Here is a 20,965-nt window from a genome sequence, read left to right on the forward strand (position 1 = left end):
TGAGGCTTTTTCTCTATGCTCACTCAACTACTTATTCACTTAAAAAATTCTGCTACCGATGTCTTATCTATCAGACATAGCATGGATCTTTTATCCTTTGAATGGGGATTAGTATTCTGGAAGATTAGACCATGCTAGTTTTTAATGTTCATTGTTGTTTCCAATGCTTTTGAGTGGATTTGATGATATATCAAAGGCTCTTCTGTCCCCTCTCAAGAATAGTGTCACCTGCAGTGTTAGCATCTGAAGGCTAACAACAAAGCATCCATGTAGCTCATCTGTTGTCCTTATAGCTTACCCATTGGTTCTGTTCCTACAAAGAAGTAAGGCCCTGACAGCCAAAATTCAAGAATATATATATGTATGGATTCATAGCAGGTCCCAAGCAAGAGTCCTCTATTCCTAGATCCTCCAAGTACAGAATGAGTGGTTTCATCCATGGCTCTTTGAATTAGTGTACTAGATAACCAGCTGCACCATGTGAAGTCACCATATACTTCAGATTTGAGACTCAAAGGAATCAAGCTGAAGCTCACCTGGAAGCCTCCTCCCAGAGGAGTGGCTCTCATAATATAAGAAGATGCTATCCAAGTTGCCAAGGCAGAGGAGCAATTGGTAGTCCTACCCAGCTGTAAAGTCTATAAACCACAACAGTGACTGGACCAGCAAGACATCCACAACTGTGCAATTATAGCACTTTCTTTCATCTCAGGGGTAACCAACAGCTGTCTAATGCAACTTAAGACTTTCTCAACTGGATGGAATTCATGTCTGATACTATAAAGCCAGCCAAAAAGGAATTTTTAAGAGCAAAAGTGACCCCTATAAAATCTGAGGATTATGGATATGCCTCACCATAAATTACAGCAAGTCATTTTATAACCATTAGAATCACAATTATGCTTTCTTTCTAGGCATGCTGATCTTTCACTTTGCATGCATGCTTCATTCCTCTCTCTGCTCACTCTGTTGGCTTTCAGAGTGTTGCCAGGTTCAGATGGCTACATGTGCAGCTCTGTAGTCCTGGGGTTCTTATGTCTGGAACTCAAGCAACTCATAAGATACATGGTCTGTGAATCTTGTCTTACTTCAGAGTTTTGGAAGAATTTTGTGGACCTAGGTGGGTTCAGGCATGGACCCTTAATTGAGTCAGCTATAGGCCAGGGAGTCAGATTTGCAAGAGAACATGTGACTGTGAGTTTCAATGCAGTTATCAAATATGAAAGATGATGATCTGGATAAAAATCTCAAATTATATTAACTATTAGGCCAGTGGAACATTTGCTGTCTTACAAAAAGCTTACAAAGTGAAATGTACATTTACTCACAGCACGCCAACAAGGAATGGCACTTGCTGAATAAGCTTAGATGAATGGCCTACACAACCTAGGGATCCACCTGTCTGAGTCTCCTCAGTACTGAGATTACAAACCCATGCCAGTATGCCATATATTTGTTTATTTATTTTTAATTTTATATATATGACTATTTTGCCTACATGCATGTATGTGTACCACATGTGATCTGTGCCTGTCAAGGCCAGAAAACAAGCATTAGATTCCCTGGAACTGGAGTCATAACTAGTTGTGAGCCACTATGTGGGTGCTGGAACCAAACCTAGGTCCTATACAAGAGCAGTAAGAGATCTTAATGGTTGAGGCATCTCTCCAGCCCCATACTTAGCATCCTTATGTGGGTTCTTAGGTTCAACTCAGGTCCTTGCCCTTCATGTCAAGTTCATTACCAATTGTGCTATCTCCTGGGCCCCAAGTCAAATTTCTTTCATTTGAGGTAAAAGAATCATTCGTTAGTATTGTCACTCTGCTTATCTTATAGCAGTCAGATTCTCTGCAATTATAACTAATTGTAAAGTCACTAATCAATGAAATAAAGTTAATCATTTCCAACTAAATCAATGCTGCTTGTTAAGAAAGCGATAGATTTGTGTGATAAGAAGAGACCTCTCTCAGGCAACTTCTGCAGAGGGAAGACAAATCCAAGCCCTGCTACATGGAAAGAGTCAATGAAATAATAAAATCTGGCATTTTTCTGTCCACCAGAGGAGCTCAGCTGGGCTGACCTGTTCATCGACACCATTGGAGTTTCACCCCTTACAGCTGCAAACAAACACTGCAGCCTAGGGTGGGCTTTTGAAACCTCAAAGCCTGCTCCTAGTGACACACCTCCTTCAAGGCCATACCTCCTAATCTTTTCCAGTTTATCAAATCAACTGATGACTAAGCATTAAAATATATGACCCTGTGGAAGCCATCTCATTTAAACCACTACATCCACCTTTACAAAAAAAAATAGGTAAAATGAACATTCATCATCTAGGACTGTCTTTTCCCAGACCTCTTTGTCTGCCATCTCTCATTGCTCTCACTTTCTCATGCATGTAATGCATGCTGAACTCTGCCCTTTCTAAGTTCTGAGGCTGCCTGTAGGGCAGACATGGTCCCTGAGCATCTGCCCAGGCCCCTGAGTTATTAACTGTCTGGACCTTGCTGTTGGACCTTACTTTTATCTATGATGAGTATTCCCAAATGTAAGTATTCTTTTCGATTTCCATGCTGCTTTCTCGGATGAAAGCTAAGACTGCCAGTTTTGTATCACTATACATTTAGCATCCCTTTTATGTATCTATATGTGTGATTAAATTACAAAAACAAAAGTCTAATAGTAAAATATCAGGAGAAAAATTTGTGACCCGGTTTATTTTAGCTTCTACCCAAGATTTATCCCTTCCTGAGTGTAATTGTAAATATACCTATTAAAACTCTACATTTCTCTATGTAATCCACAGTAAACAAACAATATGATGGACCAAGGAAAAAAGATCTAGCTGAGGAAAGATACATAGGTGCTCTATGCACTTGCTCTATTTAAAACAAGTATTTTTATTTGTGTGTCTCTGTATCTGTATGAACATATGCTCACATGTGTGCACAGGTGACGAGAGAATCTAAAAAGGCACTTGATCTTTTGGAGTTTGAGTTATGGGTGATCGTGTGTCATCTGATGTGGGTGCTGGAAACTGACCTCAGGTCCTGTAGAAGAGTGCTCTTAACCGCTGGGCCATGTCTCCAGTCTTACATTTGTTATTTAAGGCGTGTCCATGCGAGAAAGTGAAGGATCCTGGATTGATGCATACACTATGTATATTCCGCTAATAGAGTGATGACTCGTGGCACTTGCTAGCCTAGACTCTACTTCTATTGGGGGGTGGAGGATTCTCATTCACTAAACAAATATGAAGGACAAAACCCAGTGTGTGTGCTGCAGAGAAAATAGTTTATTTTATCTAAATATCCATGTCTTAGCTCATATTGCACAACAAATTGCTGTATAAAAAGTGGCTTTAGCAACAGCCGTTTCTTCATCCTGGTTCTGAAGGATAGAAAGTCTAAGATCAAAGTCCATTGTCTCATGGTGGTTTGTAAGCAGTCTCTTCTTGTATGTTTTACATGGGTGCTGGGTGAGAGGGAGGAGGATTCTGTATGTCTCTTTTTATAAATATGCTGATCCACTGGAGCATTAAAATCCTGCCAGTGGCCACATCCTCCAAAAAGAATGATTCTTCATCTCTCAGCAGCTACCAACTGTCACTAGCTCCACATTGATGTCTTTCCTCCACCAGCTGGGAGGAAGTTGTCTGGTCAGTTTGAGACTGATTTCTCTATGCCCCAGAGCCAAAGTTGAGACATATTTGACAATATAGTATTAACACATAGGTATAGTGCCTAACCAATAGCAATGGCAATATCCTACAGACCTGTGGTGCTTCCCTGACCCTAGCTCAAAGGGAGATAGCCCATGCTCTGCACTTCAGTTTTCCTTTAATAACCCATGTTTTCTGGGAATGACATTGTCCACCCATGAAGAGTGATTATGTTCAAATGTAGTTATTAAGACAGGGTCTTACTCTGTAATCAAGCAATATCTTAAACTCACTATGTAGCCCAAACTGGTCTTGAATTCATGGTGAAATCCTTACCTCAGCCTCCCAGGGTTAGGCATGATCCATCATGCCAGGATAGGATATTAACTTTTTAACAGAGAGTAAGTGATGATACAGAGGTCCTGAAATCCCAAAGACTTAAGAACAGTCAGGACAAATTTCAGTGGTGTGGAAAAGATCACATGAGGCACATGTAAAGCAGCCAGCTGCAACTGATAAAAGAAAATGGAATAAATACAAGGTGGGGGGGGGCTGAAATCATAAAATTGACTGCTGGCTGGATGTGGCACAAACTAAATGAAGGAAGGAGGATCCTAAGTTAATGATGAGATTGCTGTGTGATTGAGACAGTGGTAGTTGCATGTAGCAGGAGAGAGCATACAACGGGGAAAAAGAAATGCTGCTTCCAGTTTGAACAGGCGATGTCTACGGCATCTCTGAACACTGTGGTACTGAGAAGGCAAAAACAAAAAGACAATAACAGAGATGTGAGGGTGGGTGGAGTTGATGGAGGAATGGAAGTGACGGGAAGAAATGAAACCTCCAAATGAGAAAGCAGAGAAAGGTAATTACAAGGATGTGAAGGACAGAGCTTTGGAGGGCATCGCCGTTTAAGAGACAGGCTGAGGGAAAGGAGAAAAAAAAAAGTGCCAGGAGAGAGAACTCAGTGGTTTTTCAAAGCTAAGAAAGAGAACGGAGTTAACCTCTACTCTCACGCTAAAATCATGTGCAGGAAAAACTGAACCTTTACCAAGTTCAGGGCATCATGCTAATCATTTTACATGTGTCGTCTCATTTTGCTAATTACAGGTGTTACGTATTAAAGGGTGGCTAAATAGTGTTGTAGGTTCAGATCCTGGCTCTACCATTCACTGGTTCTGAGAACTTGGGGAAGTTCCCCCTTTTATACATGACAATAACTCATTATAGCTCACAGGGTGAGTGTGAGCATCATAAAGATGATGCATTTAAAGTTATGTCATTGTGTTACCTGGCTGCCCATTGTGTATCCTTGTCTTTCTTTTGACTTAACTTTTATAAGCTCTGTTATCCACAGAAAGCCATGTGGGTTCACAGACATGGCCTATCCTAACAGTTTTGTTAATGATTGAATATTCTCAATGCCTGCATGTAGTTGGCAGTTAATATCACCTGAACAGCAGAAGTTCCACTCCATCACATGTTCTCACCTGTAGACATCCCTTGGTAATTCTTAAAGACAAAGGAGTGAATGCAAATATGCAAGACGTCTTCTTTCCGGTTCCCCAGTTATCATGAGAGGATGCTTTCCCCAACCACATCTTGATTCCCTGCTGCTTCAAAGATGTGGTGCTGCATTTAATTAGCCATGGGGTTGCTAAAAGACACCCTCCTAGTCATTGCTAGTCAACATTTCTGAAAAGTTAAACTGAGAGAAACTATAGTTATGAGACGTACTGAAACACACTTATTCCAATCATGATTCTGGAAAATGGTCTGTTTTCAGGACACAATGCACACTCCTCATGTAATCCTCATGATAAGGTAAATAAGTCAGTACAACCATATTAGTGACTCATTTTACAAATGAAGAAAATGAGGCATGAGGACGTAGGTCCCTAGTAAAAGCCGCAAGCCTGCACTCTTAATCTTTCATTGATTATTGCTGTCAAGTTCAAGCTACAAAGAAGTGGAATGCCCAGCTCCTCCATTCCGTTTCACAACACCACTTTTATGAGTTTCGCCCTATTAATCCTAACATACATTTTGTGTTTGTGGTTTGTGGCTTCAACTGTGAGTCTTCTGGATATTTAAAACTCTTCCTACTACTGAACTATATGCTCCGTCTATATTAAGGATATAGTGATATGATCTGACATCTCACTTAAAGGATAGCATCAGTTATTTGCCACATCATCCCCTTTATATGAATCCAAAGGAAAAAATCCTGCCTGGTCACTAATCAGAAAATGTGTACTTAACATTAACCATTGCTTTGTTTTTTACCTCATACTGTGAAACTGGGATTTTTCATATAACACGGATTGTTAGACAATGTGTAATTCCTGTCTCTATTTTATTGTCACTGCACTGATTTCCTTTCTTCTGTCCCAATTTCGTATGCTGCTGGTTTATTTTATTTCTTGAGAGTTGAGACACTTCCTTTGAGAAACAAAATAGGAATAAATAAACATGCCTCACTGCACAATCATTAAATAGTTATTAACTTTTATATACGTAAGTAAATGACCCCTTAACACATTTAAATAAAGTAATCACATATGTTCCACATAGCTTATCAAATATATAGTTATTGCACGAATCCTAAATGGTCTTATAATAAAAACTCAAAGCCAGATATTGGAGTAAATGCTGAAAGATCAGAAGGACAAAGGAACAAGCCACAGCCACTTCTCACCTAGCCAACTCCACGAATCCTCTGACTGAATGCCTCTGAGTCCTCAGCCAAAAGTCCTGTCTCCTCATGTCTTATATGCCTTTCTCTACCCAGCCATATCATTTCCTGTCTTAACCTTCCTAGTGCTGGGATTAATGTCATGTGTGCTTCCCAAATACTGGGGTTAATGATGGGTGCCACCACTGCCTGGCTCTGTTTCTCTCCTAGACTGGATCAAACTCATGTAGCCCAGTGTGGCCTTGAACTCACAAAGATCCAGATGGAGCTCTGCCTCCCGAGTGCTAGGATTAAAGGTGTTGCCATCACTGCCTGACCTCTATGTTTAATGCTGTGGCTGGCTCTGTCCTCTGATCTTCAGGAAAATTTCACTAGAGTACAACAAAATATCACCACAGATAGTATATGTTTGAAGTCTGACTTTCTCCAGGCTACACAAATTTATGTGTAAAGTTCATTAAATACCATCCCAGATTTACCATGTGAGTTTTGTGACTTCATAGAATTCATATGATGTCTCTGTATTTATTTTCTAACCCTTAACACAGAAATGATAATATATCTTCCACACAGGCTGACAAAACAGATTCAAAGTTCATGCATGGGCTGGTGAGTAGCATATGCCTGTAGTCATTGCTACTCAGCAGGTTGAGGCAGGAGAATCACTACAGCCTACGTGTTGAAAGGACAGTCAGAATAAAACTGTGAAGCTATTCCTCAAAGCAAAGAATTAACTTATGTAAAGTTCTTTTGAACAGTTTCCAGGATTCATGTATAGTATACCATTACCATCTCCTCTTCCCTTTCTTTTCCTCTTTCACTCCCCCTCAGCTCTTGCCTCTGATCTTCCAGACCTTCTAAAAGGGCCACACTTACTCTAAGCCCCCCCCCAAAGATCTCCCCAAAGCTTGCTGTCTCTTGTTTCATGGGTTCCTCTTCTAGCCCACTATACTGGTTTTTACTTCTGTGAATGCCATTTCCTGGTTCCCCATATGCAGCCAGGGACAGTGGAACTTGGGTGCTCTTCGTCCATATTGAGAAATATGCAGCTGTTTGAGCTGTGCGATTGCCTGGAATGCTCACTAAGACCTTGCTTCTGTATCAGAACCATGTGAGTTCTTGTCTAAGCGCTGGGACTGTGTTTATTATTCACCCTCAAGTCTCCTTTGTCTCCTCACTCTGTGGAATGCAGTATATATTCATGGGGCTGAACCACAGTTAATCTCCTACACAGTGTGCAGTCTTCTCCATCCTCTTTGCACCAACCTTTCCCCAAGCCAGCAATCCCCTCCCTGTTCTTCTGTTACTTCCCTACCAGTTCATTGGCCACATACGTGAATCCTACTTGGGATCAAATGACACCTTGTGACAGATGACATGGTATGTTCCCAGAGTTGGCAAGTGCTACCATATTGCATGGAAAATCACTTGGAGAGCATGTGTGAGACTGAGTTCAGAGGCAGTTACCTGGAAGAGTTGTAAGTTTGTTATCATTAGTAGTCTATGGCCAAATTAAAACAAAGCAAAACAAACAAAGAAAAACCCAACTCATTAGAAATGGAAGTGTCTGTCATCTCAGACGGGGTTGCAATGGAAGTCTGTGCTCCAGGATCCCTGGCTGCTCCCAAAAATTGGGAAGATGGACATGGAACACTAAGATTAAGTGATGGGAAGTGTGTTCCCTTACACTTGATTCCTACACACACACACACACACACACACACACACACACACACATGCCACTATCACTACCTGGAGTTCTGATGCCCCACTTTGTATCACATCTGTAAATCAATGCTCTGTATTACTTTAAACTTTTATGTTTATTTGTTCGGCTTTGCGACTTTCTTGTTACAATTCATTGTGACATTTACTTTAGTCAGCAGAGATCTGGATAGAAACACTGTGCTCTGAACCATTAGAGGCTGAGTTTCTGGTTGTGCTGGCATCTGCCTTTCAAATCCTTGAGGTACGATTATCATGCTATGCACCTTCTTGTGTTAGGCTGTTGTTCTGAGGGAAGGGGGCCTGAGGAAAGTCCCTGGCATGTGATCTCCCTATCCTTTATTATCATCCCTCATCCTTAATTGCCTCTGCCACCCTGACATCTTCACCTCTTCCACCAGTGCTCAGTCTAGCACAGTCTCACCATCTGTTTGTGTGACAACAACATTATGGGCTCCCTCCATGCATCCCTAAATGGGCCCAGGAAGGAATCAGAGATGGCAAGAGTGCCAGCTGGCACTGGTTGCACAACCTAGACAGTGATGAATCGTGACCCAGGACAGGGAGAATGGCTGATGGCTAATTGTAGATCACCATCAGTGCAATGGGGCTGGCCTCCCGGCTCACAGACACGGCTTATTCTGTATTGGTTCTGTTAACAACAGAATCGGCTTCCTTTTATTATGTGGTCACAAAAGAATGTTCAGTGGGAAAGAAGAGTAGAAATTGAGTTTTGAATTGTTCTACTTTTCACTTTCTTTCTCTAAAAGAGCAGTATTGAGAAGTTCTGGGGAGTTCAAGAATTGCTTGAAAATGACAGGAATGGGTTTCTAGCTGTTCATTGGAGAAAGAGCTAAGGAAAATTACCTCATTCTGATGGATCAGTCTATGTATAAGCTGCTAGACTTCCTGCCTACACTCACCCATCAAGTCTCAAATATTTTCTGTTCTTTGTATCTTGTAAATAACTGATGATTGATTGATTGATTCATTCATTCATTCATTCATTGCTCTCCTCTAGTTCCAGGATTACATCAGTCAGGCTGTTCAAGATTTATGCTATAGATTCAAATACATGATGTTAGAGTGTTTTGTTAATGTTGCAGTTAGTTAATTTTTATGTATTTAATGTTAAGATGCGTCTATATTTTGTTTCTATTCTGTGCCATTGTGCCTCTGTGCCTCTGTGTGTGTGTGTGTGTGTGTGTGTGTGTGTGTGTGTGTGTGTGTGTGTGTGTTTATTTCACTTTCAGTTTTCTCCAAAGAAGTTGGGAGCACAAACATACCTACTAAAATAGAGTGTTCTTTTTCAGTAGAGGAATTTAGATACCATTTTTACTTTTATCTCTTTGAAATGCCTCCCATAGACCCCATTTATTCTCCAATCAGATATCTCTCAAAAGCTGATAAAGCTAAGAAATAGAGAACTGTGCTTCTAGCATGTGGAAGAATTACCCGAAGATGAGCCCTGTGCATGGTTGGAATTTAGAAGGTAGCTGTAGGCAAGAGCTCTATCCAGCAGGGGCTGCTTTGGATTACCTATTTCTTAGTCTTATAGGAAATACACTTATTCAAGATTCTTCTCTGTTGCTATAAGGAAAAAACAAATATTTGAATCAACAGAGAAGGCTGAGAGAAAAGCTGATGATTTGCAAATGATACCAATAAACAACTTCAGGCATGAAGAGACACAGAAGATTGTCTGGGGATTTTTGGATGGTCAGGAGTTGGGCTGAAAGGGCCACTGGATAGAAAATGTCAGACATTAGAAGACTATATCCTCCAGATCCAGAAACTAGTCATGCATAGGGGACAGGGAATGAAGTGTGATGTGGCCTTCTGGAGTAAGAGGAAAGTGGTAACTGATGTGGCCAAAAGAAAGACATTCATATCAGATGATGGGAAATTTGTACTTGAGACACACTGTACCCGGGAGATACAAAAGGCTTCTGAGTCTAAAGGAAAGGCATAGAAAAAGAAGTGAAATTAGAAAGACTGGGGTATTCTTAACCCAAATGACTCCTAAGAAAAATGGTCCTTTCTGCTATGGTGAGGTGGATCCAACAAGTGATTCCTCAAGAGAAGCTGTGATAGTTCCAGAAGGGTTAGAATGGGCAGATATGAGACTGTTTGCATACTAAGGATAAAGAATCAGAAAAGATTATGATTAGCAAACAGTGCCTCTCTCTCCTAGGACTGACCTACCTTCTCCTACCAGAAGATCTTTTTTCCTCCCATGTTTTCCTACCCTACTCTATAAGATGTAGTTTTAATTCTGCATTACAGATCATTTTTGTTTGAGGGGCTTTTGGGGGGAGTTCTGTGTAGGGAAACAGGTATTGCTGTTATTTATCTTGAGATGATAGTATTCTAGTTCTGGTTTTAACACTAATCAACTGTGTGACTCTGCATTAGTCATTCTAGGACCAGAATGAGAAAGGTAAGGGTGTGGCTTATTGGTAGAATGCTTGATTAGCATGCACAAAGCTCTGGGTTCTTGGAGTCAATACTTAGCACTACATAAATTGATCGTGTCAGCATATGCCTATAATCTCAGCACTCAATAAGTAGAGGCAAGAGGATTAGAAATTTAAGATCATCCTTGGTTCCATAGTGAGTTCAAGACCAGCCTAGGCTGCATGAGACTCTCTCTCAACAAAAGTCCAGTGCTCCTAATCCCTCAAAACATTATGGCCTCCCTTTCGTTTCCTTCACATACTTGTAAACAAAAGCAATTTTAAATTGAAGTTGTCTAAAGACATCTAATTGTTTTCCCATAATGATTAGCTTGATACCTTTAAACAAAAAAAGCAAACACTTGCAATCATTTTTCTCACTTTAGTTTCCTCATTTTGTCAGTGCACTGCCTGAGCCCATGTTCAGTTCCATGTAGGTAATCCAGCCATAGTCAGCTCTGCTCTCCGGATATCAGCTTTCTTATCTCCGAGAGAGCACTGGGACTGAGGGAGTCTACCTTCTCCTCTGACTTCAGCTTCCACAACCTCATAACCTCAAAGCCTTGTTTTTTATCCACCTTTTTTCGTTGCTGTCTTGTCTTGGCATTTTATGTCTTCCAAATACAATGTGAAAAATAATGTTGAACTTCCATGTCCCATTAATCCTACATACTTCTTACAACTACCTATACCAGTGAGCATCTGGTAAATTCATGGGTCAAAACTGAACAGGTATTTGTGTCTCATAATGTCTAAATCTTATGAAAGTTAAGTGTCTATGATAAGATAGGATCCTTGGTTTTTTAGTAGGAAGCATTTTGGAAAAAATTAAAAGCCACCCCTGATGTAGAATACCTGCCAATAATATAGAACATGGTTCTGAAAAATCTTCTCAACCATGCAAAGCTTTTGTCTTCCTGTTTCTCTTTCTCTCCCTCCCTCTCCCCGTCTCTCTCATTCATTCACTCACTCACTCAGTCATTTGCTAACTGAATAACATTTTGTATGGTAAGTCTATCTTTAATAATTTAAAAAATTTCTCACACAGCCACTGCCATTTGACCTTTCACCTCTGACCTGAATGCACATGTCCACCTTGGTTTCCATGGGCATTGCCTAGCAGCAGAAGCCAAGTCTCTCTGCAAGCCTTGCTGTGGTCTGCCCTTCAGATGGGGTCTGCACATTACTTGCTGGAAGGTTTCTCCAGCAGATGTTAGCAGGCAGACAAGCTAGCACACAACCCTGAAGCCCAGAGCATGCTGCGCCAGGCACGCACACACTTGCCAATACCAACCCCAGAAGTGCTGCAGGGTGATGGAGGGAGTCTGCTCTGAGGGGCAAGCGCTGCTCCGAAGCCCTGCTAATGTCTCTGTGTGGCCATGCTGTATTTTCAGCTTGTCATCATGGCTGGGACAGTGCTGCTTGCCTACTACTTCGAATGCACTGACACTTTTCAGGTGCATATCCAAGGATTCTTCTGTCAGGATGGAGACTTAATGAAGCCTTACCCAGGGACCGAGGAAGAAAGCTTCATCACCCCTCTGGTGCTCTATTGCGTTCTGGCTGCCACTCCAACTGCTATTGTAAGTACAGAAACAGAGTTCTTTGTTGTCAGGCACCTGAAAGTATTTCCTGTCTGCCTTTTCTCCTCTTTCCTATCTTCCTTGGTTCTCACCATCAAGTAGCCTTATCAACACTTCCCTGTTTCAGCCAGAGACAGACTAAGTGAAAGTCTGCATTAAAAAAAAATATATTAAAATTGGTCTTGCCTTTTATAGACAGATGGATAATTTTTGCTTTCTAGTGTCTGGGTTTTTGAAGTTATGTTTTTTAAAAGCATGTGTGAATGTCAGAAATCAACAGACATGGTTAGCTGGCCTGTTAAGAATAGCTACTGTGCTCTCAGAAAAAAAGTATGCTGCGAGTTGTGTGTATTCGGGAGCCCGGCTGTCAGTGATGGCTTTGCCATAGAGACTCAGATCAGAGCAGAGCAGAACCCTCCAGCTGGTACCTCCTGCTGCTACAGTTGAACTGCAGAGGCCAGAGATGAGCAAAATTACGTGACCCAAAATGTGATGTCTCTGTGCCTGTCCAAGTCACACCACACTGAGCTCAGTTGCAACTTTACCTTCATTTATTTTGTTGTCTCTCTTTAAGGTCAAAAATTGGACAGACAGCCCTGTAGGGAGACTGCTTCAAGGGCATAAAGCTTACAGATCCGTGTTAGGCAGTCAAGTGTTTTAACACTTAGACATTATCATTTTATTAGAGTGTTAAAATAAACATTTATGTGTTTGAACACATTGCTGTTACCAGGACAGATTAGTCCGGGTGTAATTTCAGTTCCCACTCTGTCCTTCCTTTCTAATAGCTTTCTAATAATCCCCCACTCTTCCCCTTCACCTCTAACATGCCCTCTGCTCTCTTTCAGTAAAAACATGCCGACTGGCATACTGAAGAATACAGTGATTGTGCAGACACTCAGTTCAAAAGCTATTCTCAGAGCCAATGTTTCTCTTGCCTTATGATGAAAAGTGACTGTAATGTTGAGGCTATAGAAATAATGAGTCATCACACTTTAAGTTTATTCAAATCATTTGATCCAGGCTCAGCAGAGCTCCCCTTAACTTCTAAGGCTTCAGAAGAAATGAGAGTAGCCTTGATGAGATGAAACATGATGTATCCGGACAGTTAAAAACATTAGGTGTACAGAGCAGCACATCTGGGTTACATCCTGGCTGGTCGACTCATCTCATTGATTCCTTCCAGACAAGACAAGGTTGTCATGGCTTTGGAAATGACTTCCTAAAGTTCCTGGCATACCCTTAGTGTCTAGGAGCAGAGAGCCTAGCAGGAAATTATCCTCCACCCACTTTGGCGTCCTCATCTGAGGATTATGATGTTCCATTGAGAATCCCTGTATGACCTCTTCTAAAGGGATGGGAACTGGACATAACTTCTATGTCTGCTGTCCCTTATCCTTACTTATCAGCCCTGGGAAGAAAAGAGAGCACAGAGAGAAGACACTTCTATGTACCTCACAGGCAGAAGACTCTAATCCCCAGATAAAACAAGGAAATAGGTTAAGCTCTGTCTAGAATGGGCTGGTGGTAGCTCTACCATGAGGCAGTGCTTTAGTCTAGAATTGGATTGTGCCATAAGCATATTATTTTCTTAAGTGTTCAGACATGAATTGCTGAATGATCTAATGAGTTACTATATATTTTCTTCCTTTCTTCCTAATCTCAGAGAATATTATCATTCTCTATATTTTCCTATAATTATTTTGTATTTATTAAAATTTTGCCCATTAAAAAACTAAGACCAGTAGAAACATTAATAAAGATGAGCAGAAATTTAGAATCAGAAAAACAGTATAATTGCTGAATAAAATCAAAAGCAAATTCTTCAAAATGTTAAGTGCACATAAAAATAGAAGAGGCAGTATGGGAAACTAGGGGGTGAGGATAGGTAAGGGGACCAAGGTATGATAGCATTTATGTATGAAAATTTCATCATGAAAAATATTATTGTGTATAACTAAAAAGAGAAACCATTTTATAATTGATGTTTACTCTGTAGATGTCATCTAGGTGATCCTCACAGCAGCCCAGTGAGATGAAACAGAGGTATTCCAAAGAACATAGAAAACATGGTCTACAATCCCCTTCATCTTTCAGTTGAGAACACAGAGGCACAGTTTGGCTAAATGATGCCCTGGAGGTTCCATTTTTTCTGTAATCAGATGGACAAGGGTCTGCCGATTGGTTTCCATTTTTGTCTTACTTCTCAAATTGGGGGCACAGCTGGGAGCCAGAGTCGCTCACACTGATGGGTTAATGACAGAGAGCAGTACAGTCCTCAACCCTACTGATCACCAGTATATTCCTTCAAGACCCCCACCTCCACCCCCATCCCCCAATCTACGAGCATTGCCAGGCCAGACATCCTCTGAGCTCTGGGAAGGAGCTGTGTTCCCTTCTGCCCAGTGAGATATGACTTGCCCATGTGTGGGTCTCAGGGTCCAAGCCCTGGTGCCACCTTCAGCACACACATCTACTCAGAACCCCCAGCATTAACAGTCTTCCCTATGCAGTCCTCTCCCTCAGACTGGGCCCAATAACAAGGTGATTTCTAGTTGCTTGTATTCCTGTGGGTTCAGTTTTCTCATTTCTACACTTTAAGACAGGATCAGGCTCACTGATGTCCAAGACCCTTCTAGTTCTCAGATTTCACAAGAACACACAAAAAGGAACATTTTGATGAAAGTTTTTGCATGTTAGATTATCAACAAGTCAGAGAGCTCCCTTTCTGGATTTACTTTTGTAATTCTGGGCCTTCACATGTATCACAGAACTGTACAGCTTATCTATTTCTCCTTAAAAGAATTTCCTGTGCTCCCTGGAGTATAAGGAAGGCAGGATCACCTTTCAGTGATGTGTATAGTAACTAGCAGTAAGTTTCAAAATATTAGCTCTGCCTGGGTTGTCCTTGCCTTTGTGTGTGTGTGTGTGTGTGTGTGTGTGTGTGTGTGTGTGCATCTCCAAACACGACAGTGGCTGAACTGAGCGCCACACTCCTGTGTCTCCACAGATGGACATTAACAACCCCATTCACAGCTGTGGAGATGCACGGGGGAGGAATGAGGGGAAAGATGGCCATTTGACCTGTAAACTCCCTGTTTTCCCTTGTATGCTTTCCTGTCAGAAAATATTAACCTCATATTGAGACAAGGCCACTTGGGATGAACTGCAGCGGGCCAAAGCCACTGTCGGCACATATCTTTAAGAAAAGTTGAAGCTTGGAGAATTTATTGTGTCCAGAACTGTTTAGCCCACAGTGGTAACCCATACTTCAAAGAAACCTGCAGAGTGTGTTCTGACTGCCCGGACAGCTTGGATAACTAACTGTTCCCTTGGGCCTTCTGAATAGACTCCAACTCAGGGGCAAAGGAGAGAGTCGGGGACTCTGCTTGGATAAGAGGATATATTGGGCAGAGAATCTGATTTACCCTTATTTTATCTCAGTCCCAGTGGCACAGGGCATGAGAAGAGAGCTATTAAACCTTCCTCTTGGCCTCACAATGAAGTGACTGGGGAGTATTTAGCATTGAAGCAGCAGAAGATTTGACTCCCTGCCCAAGAGAATTGAAATCGCTCACAGCTTGTAAGCAAGTGCGAGCGTGCATGCCTACACACTTTCACACACTCAGGCAACTCAGGAGCAATTTCCTCAGAAAGGAAAAGCCAAGCACAACTTGATAGAAAGACACATCTTAGCTGGACTTGCAAATCCTCATTTGAGCATTTACGTAAGTTCTTCCCACCAAATGTAAAAGGACACTGCAGATCACAGAGTGGCCTCTCAGTGCCAAGCCTGTTGGCTGGCTGACAAGGGCCACAGCTGCCGAAGCAAAGGAAACATTGTCAGCCTTGTGCCCCCTCAGAATTCACCTCTTCCGGCCTCTGAACAGTCTCCTTCATTGAAACTCTTTGATATTATCTAAGTTACATCCTTTCCCTCTGTACCTCATCATGTGACTTCTTTAGATAGAAAGTCCTTTAGCCACTGTTGCTATTATACTCCATCTTTACAATTTGCAGTTTCTTCTGGGTGAACTTATAGCTGACCCAATTAAATTTATGAATTGAAAATAAATTAAAAATCAATTGCACATTTTTTTGTCCATACTACAGATTAGTGATCTAGATTTCCCTTAGTGGTGTTTTTGTTTGTTTGTTTGTTTGTTTGTTTGTTTGTTTTGAGACAGTATTCCTTTGTGTAACAGCCCTGGCTGTCCTGGAACTAGCACTGAAGACCAGGCTGGCCTCGAACTCACAAAGATCTGCCTGCCTCTGACTCTCGAGTGCTGAGATTCAAGGTGTGCACCACCACTGTCTGGCCTTTTTTTTTTTTAAGAACATCGTTTGCCTAAAAGTATGGCCTGCTTAAATTACTTGGAGATTACACTTGGGTTTAGTTTTTATTGAGGACAAGATTTTAGTGAAATTATTTTAGGTTTCCATTTCTCTTGTCCAGCAAAACAAAAAGGTGTCAGTGAACTCTGTTTTTAAGGATATATGGTCCCACCCTCCTACAACATCATGCATAGTCTCAACTAAGACAGCTTTCTGAGTGGCTGGAGGTGGCTCCTGGATTGAGACCAGATGACCTGTACTAGTGTTATCATAGACACTGAACACTGAACGGTTTTCAAAATACTACCATACAGACAGCTTTTCCTATTTACGCTGTTAAAGGGCACTGGAAGTGTCCAGTGGTGGTGTCCATTATTTATGTCCATGGATGATAAAGCAAACGTCAGTAATTCTTGGGATAACTAGAGTTCTTCAAGTAAAGGAAGCAGAGCCTCTCTGCAGACCTAGAGTTCTACGGTAGCACTCATCATGAAAGATAAAAGCCCAGAATAAAGGAGACTCTCATAGTGCAGGCAACAGAGTCTATATTTTTTCCCATTTCCTGGGTCACTTTTATAAATCTACAAAAATTTTCAATGTTTATGACTGTGCAGTCTCCCAGGCAGAATGTCAAGTATTAGCTCTCATAGTAACTGAAGGTGCTATGCCGTCTGCCAGGGGAAAATAGACATCTATAGTTAATATACCTAGCTATAAAGCCTATGAACCACAACAATAGCCAGATGGAAAGGTGTACTCAAGAGTAAAATAGTGGCACTTATGCCTCAGAGACAACCAACAGCCATTTAATTGGACTTAAGGCATGCTCAATAGAGGAAATCATGCCTGGTATGTAAACTCAGCAAACCTACCTTAGCTGGTAAGGCCACAGACCCTAGAAGAGAACCTACAGATGCCACTCTTCCAAACCAGTATAGTCTCTAATTGCATTCTAAATAGTTGTCCTTATACCCACAGATAAATGTAGTTCTCACCCCTCATCAAAAAGCAGACAGAAACCATCACAGGAATCCACAACTGGTCAAATGCAGAGAACAACTAACTGTGGGGTTCCCAGTCCCACTGATACTTCTACAACACTGCCCATACATCTAAAGCACAGAGAACATCATGGGAAAGGAGACAGAAAGACTGTAAGAGCCAGAGGACCAGGTGTCTGCTACCTGACAGTATCTTCTGTATATGATAGGGAAAGGAAAGTGCACTCATGAAATTCCAACAATATGGCTGCCTAAACAAGACCTGAGTAATGACAATACCAGTGTGAATGGGGGAAATCTCACAAGGCCTCATCCCTAGATGAAGAGCTACAAGCAATTTGATGATTGATAAGAGAGAGAATCAGTCTTTCTCAGAGAGGAGCCCCTTAATTGGTTATCTAATACCAAATGTGTTTATACAGATGAGCAAAACTACAAGACTCAGGAGACCCACTTCACAAGAAGTACAGATGTAGTGGGAAGTGAAAGGAAAAAAAGATGTTACATATAAATGAAGATCAAAATGTAACAGGTGTAGAAGGTAAACATTATATCCAAAATTGGGGGCTTGAGAATATTTTCATACACTCGGTAACAATTGTGCATCCCACAATTGTTAATCTAAAAAGTCTGAAACCCACCCCCCAAATCTTTTGGGAACCAATGTTTTAAAAGCTTCAAGTTTGGGGACATTTCAGTGTTTGAATTTTGGATACTCAGTGTATGGCCATACTTAAGCAAAAATGATCTTTAAACCACAATATGTAAAAAAAAAAAAAATACAAAAGAGATCATCATACAATAGCAAAAGGGCCCATTCAGAAAGAGGACACAACATTTGCAAACACTGAACACTGGAGCACCTAAGTACATAAAGCAAATATTAACAGATATGAAGAGAGAAAGATTTCAATGGTACAAATAGCAGATGATTTTAGCACCCCACCCCTTGTTGTGGACAGATACTGCAGAAATAAGGCCAATAAGAAAACATCTGACTTTGTTCTAGACCTGATAGACCTAACAGGCACATAGAGGAGATTTGATTTTATAGACACAGAATGCAGATTCTCCAACATGCATGGAATATTGTGTAGGATAGATCATATTAGGCCACAAAACACTTCTTAGTATTTAAGACTAAAATCATATCTAGTCTTTTTTTCTGAGCACAATCATATAAATCTACATGAGAAAAATCAGAAAAGTCACAAGAACATATAAACTAAACAACATGCCCCAGGACAATAAATTGGTTAGTGAAGAAATTAGATAATAATGTTTTTATTTCTTGAGGCCTGAGGAGATTATTTAGTGGGCAAAGTGACAACCTAACTTTGGACCTCCAGCACCTGTGTCAAAACTTCGTGTGCATCCATAAGCCCTGCTGGAGTGGCAGGCAGAGATAGAGGGATCACTGGAGGTCACTGGCTAGCCAAACCCCAAACCAGCCAATCTCTGAGCTTCAGGGTCAGTGAAAAACATTGTTTAAAAAAAATAAGGTAGACAATGATTGAGAAGGATACCAGAGGTTGAGCTCTGTCCTTCACCTGCATGTGTGCATATACATGCAAAAAAAAAAAAAAAAATACTGGAAAACAACATGCCAAAACTCATAGAATGAAACCATTGCAATTCTAAGAGTGAATGATATAGCTATAAGTGCCTTACACAGCAGAAAGGAAAGATATCAAATAAAACATAATGTTATGGCTCAAAAAGTTAGGAAGCTGCATATGAGGGACATAACATAGAAGAATAAATGAAAGAGACATTAGAAAAATAATAGGAAAATCAATAAAGCTTAAGATTAATTTTTGTATGCAGAGATAAATAAGATTTACAAGGCTTTAGCTCTTTTTCAAAAAAGAAGAAAAGAGAGACGACCCCAAACATCAGAAAAGGAGACACTAAAAATAGTACAACAGAAAGACAAAGGACAATTAAGAGACTATCATGAACAACTATATGCCAACAAATGTATAACCTAAAAGAAATGGGTACATTTGTTAACACATACAAACCCTTCAAAATGGAATCAGGAGAAAATAGGAAATATAAATAGACAATTAATAAAAAAAAAAAAGGAGATTGAATCAAAAACAAAAGTTTGGTCAGTAAACAATCAAGCATTGAGTGTCTTCTCTGCTGATTTCCACCAAATGTTAGAAGAAGAATGAGTATCAGTTGTTCAGACTATTCCAAGAAAGTAAAGAGAACAACATACTTGTAATCCTATTTTATGAGGCCAGAATTATCATCAAACACAGTAAATCCGAAGAGACCTCCAGGCCATTATTGCTAATGAACAGAGATGCAAAAAATCCTCAACAAGATGTTATCACCTTGAGTTGAGCAGCACCTAGCTCTAAATCTTCAGATAACCTGAAGTAACCACAGATGCCAGGAAAGTAAAAGAGGCCATGATGGGGCCTAGAGGGGAGAACAGCCGGATACAGGAGATATGAAGAGGGAAAAAGGAAAAACTGGGAGCTTTAGCTAGGTAGTGGGGAGGGAGGTGAATACAAGAGAGGGGGGAGGAAATCAAATAACACTAGGTATGTTTGAAAAAGTCTTAAGGAATCATATTATTTTGTATTTACATAAAACTACATATAACACATAGAAAAAATGTGCAGTGTGGCATTTGGGCTGACAATGCCCCCCCGACAAAAACCATAGACTGTCTAAAATATCCCCAGAGCCAGGCATGAGAAACCTCCTTTCAAGTTGTCAGTCAGGGTAGTCCAAGAAACCCCCAACAGAATATAGCCTATTGCTGTTTCCCTTGGTTGCCTCTTAGAGGTTAAAGGTAAATCTCTGTTGCTGAATGTAGCATACATTTTAGATAAGAGTTGAAAGATTCAAGTTTAATATAACACAAAAGTCTCCTTCCTGAGATCTAGCTTTCAAAGCACCAGAAGATGCTGTGCAAGCTGCCAAGGGAGGGGAGCAGTCAGTAATCATACAAGCTCTAACACCTATGAACATGACAATAACCAGCATAGCAAGATGTCGCTAAAGGTGCAATAGTGGCATTGATATCTTGGCAATAACCAACAGCTGTCTAATTGGACTTAAGTCCAATTCTGCAAGGAAAATCATGTCTGGTACTCGAAATTTAGACAACTACCTGGAGCTAGTGAGGTCATAGATCTTAGGGAAGAACCCACTCTCAGCGCTTTACTAGACCAGCATTTCCTAACTGCATTTTAAAACTTATTCTTACACACACAGAAAAATGCAATTTTCAATTCACATCAAATGGATTCTCTTTGCTGCACACAGAGACCACTAGAGAAACTCACAACTGATCAAAATTCAGAGATCAATTGATTTTGGAATACCCAGCCCCATTGGATACATCTAAGCACAACTCCTGCAGCTCAGTCTCAGGGGACATCGTGGAAGTGGGAACAGAAAGATTCTGAAAGTCAGAGGACCAGAATGTCTGCTGTAGTATTGTGTAGTATTGTGTTCTATTATGTTACATTTCCTCTAGAAAAGAC

At 40.8% G+C, this 20,965-nt stretch overlaps 1 protein-coding gene across 1 annotated transcript in view; it reads left to right on the forward strand.

The window, feature by feature from the left end:
* Positions 1-20,965, forward strand: part of Plppr1 (phospholipid phosphatase related 1) — a 279,970-nt gene that overhangs the window by 217,126 nt on the left and 41,879 nt on the right. Inside the window, exon 3 of the mRNA XM_028882757.2 lies at positions 11,932-12,120. Coding sequence (XP_028738590.1) covers positions 11,932-12,120 — 189 coding nt within the window. The remainder of the gene's footprint in view (positions 1-11,931; positions 12,121-20,965) is intronic.

This window comes from Peromyscus leucopus, chromosome 2 (assembly GCF_004664715.2).
Source record: "Peromyscus leucopus breed LL Stock chromosome 2, UCI_PerLeu_2.1, whole genome shotgun sequence".
Classification (NCBI taxonomy): Eukaryota; Metazoa; Chordata; class Mammalia; order Rodentia; family Cricetidae; genus Peromyscus; species Peromyscus leucopus.